We start from the raw sequence: 13660 nt of genomic DNA on the forward strand, positions 1-13660 counted from the left end.
TTCACCCAGGTGCGGCACTGTGGAGGTTGAGGGCGCGGTGGTGGTAGCGGCGCCCGGGTTCACCAGGCCTTGCGACCAGGCCTGGGGCACCCTGAAGGTGAAGGGCACCGTGAAGACGGCGGCGCCCGGGTGTACTTGACTTTGCGACCAGGCCGGTGGCTCGGTAGAGGGCGCTGTTGGTACTGCGGCGCCCGGGGGTACTCGGCCCTGCGACCAGGCCGGTGGCGTCTCCTGCTTGGCCGCGCTCAGGGTTGAGGCGCGTGACGTCACAAGAGGCGTGGCCGCGGCTCCTGCTTGAGGCCTAGTCTGGAACGGTAGCGGTGCGGCAACGGGCACGATCGGTGGGATTTCGGGCTCTGCGACGGGGAGCGGGGGTAGGCTTACGGTGGCTGGGCTTGGAGTAGTGCCGTCCCCTTTACTTGCCTCCGTCTCTTCAGCTCCCTCTGCGGCGTCGTCTCCGGCCTCCGTCCCTTCTGCATCCTCTTCAGGGGCAGGCGTGCTCCTCGTTGCGGGTGGTGTGCTTCGCTGGCGGGTTCCAGCCTGCTGGGCCATCTCCCTGCTCCACTCCGTCAGCGTTTCTCGCTGCACCTGGGCCATCCTCCGTGCGAGGCCCTCCAGCGCGGTCTGTGCACGCTCCCGGTCTCGGGGGAGCTGTGCCAGGATCTCCACCAGGTCTTGTGGAGTGGTAGCTTGCAACAGGCTCTTGACCACAGGGTCGGTGCTGCCTGACTCTCCCTCCATCTCCGGGTACGGCTTCTCTAGACTCCTCCAGGCTGCACCCATCTTCTCTGTTTTGTTCTGTATCCGCCCCCATTGAGGGCGGTCCTGGGGCAACTTGGTGATTGTCAGTTCCAGGGGCAGACCCCCCACGCTGATGGACATCTCAATCATTGCAGTCTCTGCTGGTGGGGGCGGTCTTCGTTTTTGGCGCCATTCTTGGTCCTGGCCCACGATGGGAGGTGGCCTCTTGCCACCCTCTGGCACGCCCATAATGGCGTCCGCTCTGCCAGGGCGGGAAATCTTCTCAGATGGCGGGAACCGCTTCCCAATGGCGGGAAACGATCCGAGATGGCGTCCGATGGCGGGGACCCTCCGGAATTGGCGGGAGACTTCTTTTTACGGTAAATATGAACTTTTCTTCAGGCACGCAGTACCCGGTGGTTGCGGGCACGTTATCCTGCCGACTACGCCAAAGTTGACGCGCCCCTGGGCCTTTGTCGCGCTGCGTTGCGCACGCGGGAGCTTACCCGGAGCCGGATCTGTTGAGGGTTGTAGTCTCGTGGCGGTGACCCAGTCCGTGCCCAGGGTGTCAAACTAAGTGGCAGTCTATGGCAGTAGATGTTAACTTGGATGTCGACTACGCCACCCGTTGAGTGCGGCTTTTCAGCCGCCGCTGCAGAACAGTCCGCTGAGGCCCGTGGTATGGGTGCAGCGATGATGTTATAACCCCCAACGGGAGGGGTATGGCCTCAGGGCAGCAGGTGAAGATGATGGGGGTTGTGACGGTGCAGTAAGAAGAGTCAGAGTCAGGAGATGCAGTTTCAGGGTTTTTACTCACGGGTGTTCTCTCGGTCACTCTGGCCTTCAGTGACCACCCGAGCCGTGCTGCGTCCACCAGGTCCTGGACTCGGCTAACCCCCAGGCAGTTCCGGAGCGTGGTCCTGAGCTCCCTTCTCTCTCTCTGTCTCTGGCCGTTCCCACCAGGGATCCACCTTTGGCCGGCTCCCTCGGGTCTCTTGGTGGTCAAACCTCCTCTGGGTTCCCTGACCCTATACTTGGTGTGCCTTTCTGGTGGATTTGGTGAGGGTCGTGGCAAATCTTGACCACGACCTCCGGTTCCTGGCTGAGGATAAGTGGCCTCCACCAGTTCGGGTTCCGGTACCCGTGTCCGCCAACCCTTCACCCTTTTTGGTCTGATTCTGGGTTCTTAGGGTTCCCTCTGGTCTTCCACTCTGGGCTTTTCTTTCTCCTTTCTCCTCTGCAGGCTTGGCTCTGGAGCTGGGCCCAGCCGGAGCCACAGCTCCCTGTCAGCCCTCCTGGCTGAACTCTTCCTAAAGACTCCCTCAGCTCTCCCTGTCCTAAGATGGTGCCCACCATATATACTCCCTCTATGTGTGAGCCCAGGTGACTAGCACCCAATGAGCTCCTAGCTTTACCCAGAGTACTCCCCCTATCTGCCCCTACACTACTGGGATGTTCCACCCCCCTCCCACTCCAGCCAGGGACAGACGCTGTCGTACCTGCACATTTACTTGGTGGGAGTACCGTAGTTCTGTCCCCCGGAAATGGGATGTATGTAGTGCATGCAGCCTACTGAGCTCAGTCCCACACTCCATCCTTACCCGGGAGTGGAATACCACACCTCTGGGTCGAGGTGCAATACCCCTGTAGCAGCCGAGTCCTCAGGGTGCTACAGATGACTCTTATTGTTATTTTGGCAGGATCTGAGCTTAGTGCATAATAATAATAATTTTTATTTATATATCGCCAACATATTCCGCAGCACTTTACAATTAAATAGGGACATATACAGACAATATAAACAATACAATGTATCCAGGGGTGGATGAAGAGTAGCAAGGGCGCCGGGCAGTTTAGAAGGCACGGCCCCCCCCCCACACCTGATGTATCACATGACATGTCACATGATCCCCTGTGATAGATCTGGTGATAGTTCCTTCATAAATTACACTGAAATTTCAAATTTTTTTAATAAAAAATTCAATTTTGGGTTACTTAAATTATATATGTTTTTAAATGTTTTTAAATTTATCAAGTCATTATGCAAGAAAAAAATGTTTTAAATTTTTTATTGTTAGTCCTTAAAGTGGAATAAAAGTGTGACACCATTGTTCTCAGCAGCGATCTTGGAGTCAGAGATGCTTTCCAGGGTCTTCCCTGTGCTGTTCTCCTTCCATTCAGTACTTTTTCCATCACTGCCCCCTAGACCTCCTTGTAGGGTCTGCCAGAAAAATACTCGGATTTCCCATTGACTCCCATTATACTTGTTACTCGAAACAAGCAACCGAGCAATAGAAATTGCTCGGATAGAGTAACGAGCATCCGAGCATTTTAGTGCTTGCTCGTGTCTAATAATTAAATTTTTACCACAAAAAATTTGCTTTAGCCCCAGATTTTACATGTTCACATGGGCAAATTTATTTATTTTTATTTTTTTATTTTACTCACTTATATAGCGCTATTAATTCCACAGCGCTTTACAAACATTATTGTCACTGTCCCCATTGGGGCTCGCAATCTGAATTCCCTATCAGTATGTCTTTGGAGTGTGGGAGGAAACCGGAGAACCCGGCGGAAACCCAACAAACACGGGGAGAACATACAAACTCCTTGCAGATGTTGTCCTTGGTGGGATTTGAACCCAGGACCCCAGGGCTGCAAAGCAACAGTGCTATCCATTGAGCTACCATGTGCAAATGGTTAAAAATTACACCAAAACTTGACACACAATTTCTGCTGAACATGGAAATAGCCCATTTGTGGCTGTACAGTACTGCCTAGCCACACAGCGAGACTTGGAAAGGACACAGCACTATTTGCGTCCTGGAGCACAAATTTTCCTAAAATAGTTTGCGGACTCCATATACAAAGCCCCTAAGTGCTAGAAGTGCAGAATACCCCCCTCAAGTGATAATTTTGGAAATTATACCCCTTTGGGAATTTATCTACAGGTGTAGTGATGATTTAACTCCATTAGTATTTTACAGAAACAAGCAGCAGTGGATGTTGCTGAGTGAAAATTGCAGATCTGCTATTGAAGTGCCCGTACATTGTAGTGCCCAGTACATTATGCCCAGCTCGTGTTTCTGGAGACATGCACCTGTAAATTAAGCGAGCATTCATCGTTACAGAAATGCAAAACACGTGGATGCTAAATGTGATTTAGTCACACAATGGGGCTCAGAAGCGAGGGGCATTTGGATTTGGGAGCGCAGAATTTGCTGAATTTCTTTTGGGTGGCAAGGAGACATTTTGCTTTTTCAGAGCCTTTGTACTACCAGTAACTTGGAAGCCCCCTATATTTCCGTTAACAGATGATGGAGCTGAGTGGGCACTTGCTTTTTTTGTTGTTTGATTTGAAAGATACCATTCTTATTTACATTTGTCTTTTTGATCGTGTTTTGTTCCACTTTTTGTTTGGCGATGTGATGAAAAAGCAGGGCAGAGTAGAGCAGAGCCACAGGTGCATAGGGGAAGTGGAGCAGGGCAGAGCAGAGCCGCAGGTGCGGAGGGGAAGCGAAGCAGGGCAGAGCAGAGCCGCAGGTGCGGAGGGGAAGCGGAGCAGAGCAGAGCCGCAGATGCGGACAGACAGGACAGGGCTCTGTTCACATGGAACAGACAGGGACAGGGAAACACAGGAAGATAGCTAGAACACAGGAGGTAGATAGGGAGGCAGGGAAAGGGGACAAGCAGAACCAGATACACACAAGGTACTTGCTATGAAGTAGCGAGTGGACACAAAACTCACAAACAGAAGTACAGAGACAACGAGAAGGAGTTAGGTACTGGTTCAGACACTGCAGGAAAAGGGAAGGATCGGACATAGAGAAAAACAGGTAATGGGCTAGGACACAGTTCAGACAGGAACTGACACAGGAACAAGATACAGGAACGGGCCTGAGCATTCAGCCCCCAGGGTGGCAGAAATAGACTAGAAGTCACAGATACAGATACAGGTAATGGGCCTAGGTACTCAGCCCCCAAGGTGGCGGAAACAGACAGGGTAACTCAGTTGCACAGAACACACTGTAAGAAAGAGTTGCTCAGGCACCTCCCACTGGATGGATGAGGTTTAAGTATCCAGTAACTCACAGTAATAGGCTGGGGACGCATTATGACTGCGCACACTGTAACTTTAAGAATCAGGAAGTTCCAGTGCCGCCTCCCTAAGCCAGCAGACAAGAGACATGCACACAGTAAGTAGAGGAGCATAGTGCACAGACTGGACTAGTAAGTTGGCGGTCTTGCATGGTGGGAGATGGTAAGCCATACCAGCATGCCGCCAGGGATGTTACACTGTGGTAATTAAAATATTTCCCCCTCCCCTGCACATCAGAGTGCCCTGTGACATGCAGTTGCAGTGGCCAGATCCTGCACCTGCGCACTTCACTTTTTACAGAAGGCGCACTTGTACTGTGTACTATGCAGTCATAGTGCTGCAGGGATCTTGTAAAAAGTGAAGTGCGCAGGCACTGTGACGTGCAGGGGAGGGGGGAAATATTTTAATTACCACAGTAGGTGGGGATTTCCTCTCGTTCCCCGGTCTGCAAGCATCGGAAACTTCACTGAATAAAAAGCCGTTTCACAGCAACCAGACCCCCTCGGACTTATCTAACCTCTAATATGAGGCATACCGGTAGGTATTGATTTAAATTTCTATCACCTGTATGCCCATATTAGAGGTCAGATAAGTCCGAGGGGGTGACAGATTCCTTTTAACTAGTGTGACAGTTTTATAGGTCAAGACGTTCTGGATGCAGTGATACTGAGCGTATACCTTTTTTTACATAAAATACCTATTTATGTGTATTTTATATATATATATATATATATATATTTATATATACTGTATATACTTGTGTATAAGTTGACTTTTTCAGCACATTTTTTATGCTGAAAAAGCCCCCCCTCGGCTTTTACTTGAGTATATACTTACATTCCGGCTGTAGAAGGTGGTGGTGGTGGGGGGGTTGCGGCGGCATATATATCTATAATCTAATTGGCTAAGCGTCCCTCTGTCTGAAGCTTCTATAGACTGTGCATGCGCGATGCGCAGTCTGGCTCCAGACAGAAGAACGCTTGGAGCCGTTACAGGTAAGAGGAGTGTATGGCACTGGAGATCGCGGCATGCGTAGACACTGAACGCGTACCGCAATCTCCGGCGCCATACTTATATACTTACCTGACCGGGAGGAGCGTTGCCATGGTGCCTCACTTCTGGCCGGAGACCGGGGGCGGAGTGAAGGTGTCGAAATCGGCGCATGCGCATAGCGCTATCCAGCACCATTTTACTGAAGACACATTTACAGTGTGTCTTCAACAAAATGGTGCCGGACAGCGCAGTGCTCCGGTGCCTCACTCCTCCCCCGGCCTCCAGCAGGACAGGACACAGCAGCGCTGGAGCACAGGCAAGAAAGGTGAGTATAAGTGTTTATTTTTTTTGTATGTGTGCAGCGTGAAAGGGATAAGGGGGGGTGCCATACATACAGTACCAGGATTGGGGGATGAGGGGACCATGCATACCAGGATTGGGGGTGAGGGGACCACACATACCAGGATTGAGGGTGAGGGGACCACACATACCAGGATTGGGGGATGAGGGGTGCCATGCATACCAGGATTGGGGATGAGGGGACCATGCATACCAGAATTGGGGATGAGGGGTGCCATGCATACCAGGATTGGGGGTGAGGGGACCATGCATACCAGAATTGGGGAATGAGGAAGCCATGCATACCAGGATTGGGGGATGAGGAAGCCATGCATACCTGGATTGGGGGATGAGGGGACCATGCATACCAGGATTGGGGGTGAGGGGAGCACACATACCAGGATTGGTGATGAGGGGTGCCATGCATACCAGGATTGGGGATGAAGGGACCATGCATATCAGGATTGGGAATGAGGGGTGTCATGCATACCAGTATTGGGGGTGAGGGGACCATGCATACCAGGATTGGGGAATGAGGGAGCCATGCATACCAGGATTGAGGATGAGGGGACCATGCATACCATGATTGAGGATGAGGGGTGCCATGCATACCAGGATTGGGGGTGAGGGGACCATGCATACCAGGATTGGGGGATGAGGGGTCCCACGCATACCAGGATTAGGGGATGAGGGTTACCATGCATACCAGGATTGTGGGATGAGGGGTGCCATGCATACCAGGATTGGTGGATGAGGGGTACATACATACCAGGATTGGGGATGAGAAAGGCATGCACACCAGTATGAGGGGTTGGGTACCATACATACCAGGATTGGGGGGTGAGGGGTGCCATGCATTCCAGGATTGGGATGAGGGGTGACATGTATACCAGATTTGAAATGAAGTGTGCCATGCATACCAGGATTGGGGATGGGGGTTGCCATGCATACCAGGCTTGGGGATGTTGGAGTGCCATGCATACTAGGATTGGGGATGAGGGGTGCCATGCATACCTGGATTGGGGGAAGAGGGGTGCCATGTATACCAGGATTGGGGGATGAGGGGTACCATGCATACCAGGATAGGGATCTGGGAGTACCATGCATGCCAGGATTTGGGGATGAGGGGTACCATGTATACCAGGATAGGGATGAGGGGTACCATGCATACCAGGATTGAGGGTGAGGGGTGCCATGCATACCAGGATTGAGGGTGAGGGGTGCCATGCATACCAGGATTGGGGGTGATGGGTGCCATGCATACCAGGATTGGGGGTGAAGGGTGCCATGCGTACCAGGGGTACCATGCATGCCAGGATTGGGGGATGACGGGTACCATGCATACCAGTATAGGGATCTGGGGGTACCATGCATACCAGGATTGGGGGATGAGGGGTACCATGTATACCAGGATAGGGATGAGGGGTACCATGCATACCAGGATTGAGGGTGAGGGGTGCCATGCGCACCAGGATTGAGGGTGAGGGGTGCCATGCGTACCAGGGTTGGGGGTGAGGGGTGCCATGCGTACCAGGATTGGGGGTGAGGGGTGACATGCGTACCAGGATTGAGGGTGAGGGGTGCCATGCGTACCAGGATTGAGGGTGAGGGGTGCCATGCGTACCAGGAATGAGGGTGAGGGGTGCCATGCGTACCAGGATAGGGATGAGGCGTGCCATGCGTACCAGGATAGGAATGAGGGCAGCACTTAACAGGATGGGGGCATCACATACCAGCATGGGAGACCATATACCAATTAAAATGCTCGCCACCCAGGCGTAGAATGAGCTCAATAGCTAGTGTATGTATGTACTGTATGTATGTGTGTATATATGTACAGTACAGACCAAACGTTTGGACACACTTTCTCATTTAAAGATTTTTCTGTATTTTCATGCGATTTCCGGTGACTACGTCTTGAAGCTCATCAAGAGAATGCCAAGAGTGTGCAAAGCAGTTATCAAAGCAAAAGGTGGCTACTTTGAGGAACCTAGAATATAAGACATATTTTCAGTTGTTTCACACTTTTTTGTTAAGTATATAATTCCACATGTGTTAATTCATAGTTTTGATGCCTTCAGTGTGAATGTACAATTTTCATAGTCATTAAAATACAGAAAAATCTTTAAATGAGAAGGTGTGTCCAAACTTTTGGTCTGTACTGTATGTGTATATATATATATATATATATATATATTAGATGGTGGCCCAATTCTAACGCATCGGGTATTGTAGAATATGTATGCGGCCGACCGGGCACGACTAATCAGCGAAGCAGTGTTTAAATGGGTTGTGCACTACTTTAAATTAACCCCCCAATGTATCCCCCCGGGGCCCCTAATGAATTTTGTAATTACGTCATGTTGTCAACACTGCTTGTGACAACATCGCTGACCACGCACAGCCAGCACGTAATTCCCCCGGCTGCGACCAATCAGCGAACCGTGTTAGTGAGGACAGGGGAGCGGCGCTGGTCATCTCCCCGCTGACCTCCACGCGGCTACCGTTGGGAGATCAGCCGCTAGGGCCGCTGATCTCCCGACGGCAAGTGTGAAGGGAGGACCGGGGAGCTGCCCCGCCTAGGCCGCCGGTCGGGGTACTTCTGCTGCGAGCAGCCGGGAGAAGACCGGCGCGGTCATCTCCGGGCTGCATCGCCGCTGACCTCCGTGTGGCAGATGAGCCGCTAACGGCCGCCATCTTGTTCTGAAATCCCGCGTGGCCGGACCAATCAGTGACGCGGGATTTCTTGGACGGACAGACAGACAGGATAAGCCGATTATATAGTAGATATATATGTATCTTATAAATTTTTGATTTTGTAAAAAAATATTTCACATTTTTTTTACTTTCTCACTTAGTCCCTCCATGAGACTTTAACTTTTAGCACTCAGATCACTGGTATGATGCAATGCAGTGCACTTGCTTAGCAATGCTTTTTACCTGTCAGTGATGCACTGACAGAAGCCTCTTAGACCATGCTCTGACCATGGTCTAACAGACTTTCCATAGCCTGGTGACCCGAATGTCATCATGACACCTTGGGTCACCATGGCAATGACCGGGCCCTTGTGATGACGTCGGGGGGGAAGGTGCTGATCGGAGGGGAAAGGGAGCCTCATCCCTCTCCCTGCCTTCTAAATGCCGCGATCACTATCAATCACAGCATTTAGGGGTTAAATGGCCGGGTTAGTGTGGGCACCACTCCTGGCTTTGAGAGTCGGTGTCAAATTTCATGTAAGCTGAACTCCCTTTTTCTCCGAAGACCTTGCATATTTCAGCAAGGCATTGTTAAACCACGTACTGCATCCATCACAACAGCGTGGCTTCACAGAAAAAGAGTTTGGATGATGAACTGGTCACCTGCAGTCCAGACCTTTCACCAATAGAAAATATTTGGTGCATCATGAAATTAAAAATCCTGCAAAGAAGACCAAAGACTGTTAAGCAGCTAGAATCCTACATTAGGGAATAATGGGGCAGCATTCCTCTTCCAAAACGAATTGGCCTCCTCACTATCAAGGTATTTACAGACTCTTAAAAAGTAGAGGGGATGCTACACTATGGTAGATATGGACCCGTCACAACTTTTTTAAGAGGTGTTTTGAATAACATATGGCTATAAGAGATTTCCAAATAATTGTATTCTCACTTTCTTTACATTTTACACAGCATCACAAATTTTGGGGAATTGGGTTTGTACATTTTATCAGATTATGAGGTCAATTTGTGGGTTGTTTTAGATGTTAACCTCAATAACCATTAGATATTATGTGATTACAATGAAAACACATACCATTGTCCTGCAGTATCCAGAGCATATGGTGGTGTTGACGGCAATACAATAGGCACACTCCTCCTTCTCCACATACATGATATATTCAGTCAGCATACACAGAGAGAAAGCATGCCCAAAGGCAATGCAAAATAGAAAAGATGCCATGAAAATAACTGCCATCCTATAAAAAAAACAGCAACACATTTTAAAATTTGGTGTAAGTCAGTTTCCTTCACATATTTTGCAAAACTCAAAGACCATGTTTCATCAGAAAGACCTAATATTAACTTTATTACAGGGAAGTCTGTGCATGTGTCCTGCAGATGTGACAAGTTTGCTTCACACGAAAGCGATAAAAGCCTAGTTCTTAGAGGGAGATGTACTAAAGCTGTCTTGGATGCAAGCACCTGCACTTATGGGGAATATAGTCATCATCAATTGGAAACACCCACACAGGAAGGGTCAGAACAATCTGTAACACCATAGGGACACAAAAGAAAAAGGAAAAAAAAGGTAAATAAAGAGAAAATGTTGAACATACTGTAGGTAAAAATCTTTGGGTGGAAATGGGTGAACTTAAGGACTGCAGTAAGACATTTTTGGAGAAACATAAAAAGTAGTGTCAAAACCTTTGACATATCAGCAAATATGTCCAGGAATAACTGGAAAAATATGAGGGTTCTGTATTTCCTCACTATTGAAGCTTGTTTTCACCTGCCCAAGCTAGGCCAAATTTTTCAATTCTGACCAGTGTCACTTTATGAGGTAATAACTCTGGAATGCTTGAGTATATCCCAGTGATTCTGAAATTCTGTTTTTTCATGACACATTGTGCATCATGTTAGTGGCAAATTTAGGTTGACATGATTTGCATTTATTTATGAAAAAATTGGAAATTTGCTGAAAATTTAGAAAAAAATTTAATTTTTGAACTTTGAAACAAATAGTCATACCACTAAAAGTAATTAATAAATAATATTTGCTACATATCTACTTGACATCAGCATAATTTTTGAAACATAATTTTTTTTTGTTACAAAGTTAGATTTAAAGTTTATCAGCAATTTTTCATTTTTCCAACCAAATTTACAAAACCAATTTCTTTAGAGACACCACATTTGAAATGAATTTGAGGGGCCAACGTGCGGAAAATCACATTCAAGAATTGTATTAGCCCTTTAGGTGCTTCACAGGAATTAAAACACTGTGGAAGGAAAAATGAAAATTTTATTTTTTCCCACCAAAATGTTGCTTTTGCACCAAATATTTTCACAAGGGTAACAAGAGAAAATCCACCCCAAAATGTGTTGGGCAATATCTCCTGAGTACACCAATATCTCCATATGTGGAGGAAAACTTCTGTTTAGGTGCACAGCAGGGCTCGGAAGGGAAGGATTACTATTTGACTTTTGGAGTGCAAAATTAACTGGAATAGATAGCGGATGCCATGTCACATTAACAGAGCCCCTGATGTGCCTAAACAGTGGAAACCCCCCACAAGTGACCCCATTTTGGAATTGACACCACTCAAGAAATTTGTCTAGAGGTGTGGTGAGCACCTTGAACCTACAAGTGTTTCACAAAATGTTATAATATTGAGCAGTGAAAATGCAAAGATAAAAATTTTTCCCAGAAAAATGTTGCTTTAGCACTCAATTTTTTCTTTTTATAAGGATAACAGGAGAAAGTGTACCCCAAAATGGCTGCAGGGAGAGATAAATTAAAAAAACTACTCAATTGCTTAACTTATATAAAATTAAATTGTCTGTCCCTTTAGACTGAGACAAGGTCCCTGGCACGTGCTTTGCCAATATATGTCAGCCTTATCTAAGGGTCACTCTCTCTCTTGCAATTTCACCAATTTTTTTCCCACTCTTCAGTAAATTATATGGTAAAATGAATAGTGGCATTTAAAACTACAACATGTACCAGAAAAAAACAATCCCTCATACAGCTAGGTTATGGCTCTTCCTGGTCATTTAGGGGTGCTTTACACAAGTTTATAACTGAGAGCCGTGAAAATAAAAATCAAATGTTTTCCACAAAAATTATATTTTAGCCCCATTTTTTTTATTTCCACAAGGGTAACAGGAGAAAATGGACCCCAAAAAATGTTTTGCAATTTCTCCTGAGCACACCATATGTGGGGGAAAACTCCTATTTGGGTGCGCGGCAGGGTTCGGAAAAGGAAGGAGCATTTGTATTCTGGAGTGCAACTTTACCTGGAATAGATTGTGGATGCCATATTGCATTCAAAAAGCCCCTGCCATGCCAAAACAGTAGAGACAGACCCAAGTTCTTCGCTGAATATTATAAAATTGGCAAGTGAAAATGAAAAATTACTTTTTTTTTTCCACAAAAATGTTGCTTTAGCCCCAAATTTTTCATTTTCACAAGAGAAACAGGAATAATTGGACCACACAAGTTGTTGTGCAGTTTCTTCTGAATACGATGGCACCCAATATGTGAAGGAGTGCTCTTTGAATTTTGGAGCGCCATTTTGGCTGCTATAGATTGCAGACACCATGTCACATTTGAAGAGCCCGTGACATGTAAAACAGGAAAAGCACCAAACAAGTGACCCCATTATTAGTGAGCATCTTTAACCCTGAAGCAATTAACAAAAATGTATAACATTGGGCTGAGTAAATGAAAAAATAAAATTTTTTCCACTGAAATGTTGCTTTGGCTCCAATTTTTTTAAATTTTAAAAGGGATAATAGGATAAAACGAATGGTACAATGCCCCATATTTGTTCGAAAGCTACTTTTGAGGAACAGTGCAAAGCTCAAAAGGGAAGATGTTCCATATTGGAATGCAGTGTTTGCTGAAATGGTTTGATGGTGCCATGTGACATTGGCACAACCTCTGAAGTGGCAGAACAGCAGAAACCCCCATAAGTGACCCCACTATATAAACTACCCCTCAATGAATTCATCGAGGGGTGCAGGGAACATGCTGACACCACATGTGCCTCACAGAATTATATACCATTGGGTAGTGAATAGTGTTGAGCGAGTATGTTCTGTTAACCCTTTCGCCGAGTACGCTCGGGCCGAGCACCGAGTATTTATAGCTGCTCGGTGATATGTTTGAATCGCTCCCGTGTACATGATTTGCGACAGTTTGACAGTTTTATTACATGGGAGGAATGTCTATTTCTTACACATTCCTCACATGAAAATAAAGCTTCCAAACAGTCACAAATCATGTACACGGGAGCGATTCAAACATATCACCGAGCAGCTATAAATAATCGGAGCTCGGCCCGAGCATACTCGGACAGAACATACTCGCTCCACACTAGTAGTGAAGTGAATAATTCAATTTTTTAACCACTAAAATGTTATGTTGTTTTAGCCCAAAGTTCTTAATGTTTATAACGTCTAGTAGGAAAAAAATGGACCACACATTGGTGTGCAATTTCTCTTGAGAGTGCCAATACCCTACATGTAATCAGGAATTACTTTTCAGGCAAAGCAGAAATTTCAGAAGGGAAGGAGCACTATATTATTGTGCAGATTTTGCTGGAATGGTTTTCGGGTGCCATGTCACATTGGCAGAGACCCTGAAGTGCCAGACCAGCAGAACCTTCCCATACGTGGTCCCATTTTACAAACTACACCCATCAATGAATTCATGTAAGGGTTCAGTGATCGTATTTACACTACAGATGTGTCACAGAATTTTATACCATTGGGCGCTGAAGAAAA

The 13660-nt window shown here is 47.2% G+C and overlaps 1 protein-coding gene across 1 annotated transcript in view; it reads right to left on the bottom strand.

Annotated features, from left to right (window-relative positions):
- Positions 1–13660, bottom strand: part of TSHB (thyroid stimulating hormone subunit beta) — a 208328-nt gene that overhangs the window by 76427 nt on the left and 118241 nt on the right. Inside the window, exon 2 of the mRNA XM_073670710.1 lies at positions 9966–10128. Coding sequence (XP_073526811.1) covers positions 9966–10127 — 162 coding nt within the window. The 5' untranslated portion in view covers position 10128. The remainder of the gene's footprint in view (positions 1–9965; positions 10129–13660) is intronic.

Source organism: Phyllobates terribilis, unplaced genomic scaffold (genome assembly GCF_046119375.1).
Source record: "Phyllobates terribilis strain yellow unplaced genomic scaffold, ASM4611937v1 Scaffold_2__4_contigs__length_985480577, whole genome shotgun sequence".
Taxonomy (NCBI): domain Eukaryota; kingdom Metazoa; phylum Chordata; class Amphibia; order Anura; family Dendrobatidae; genus Phyllobates; species Phyllobates terribilis.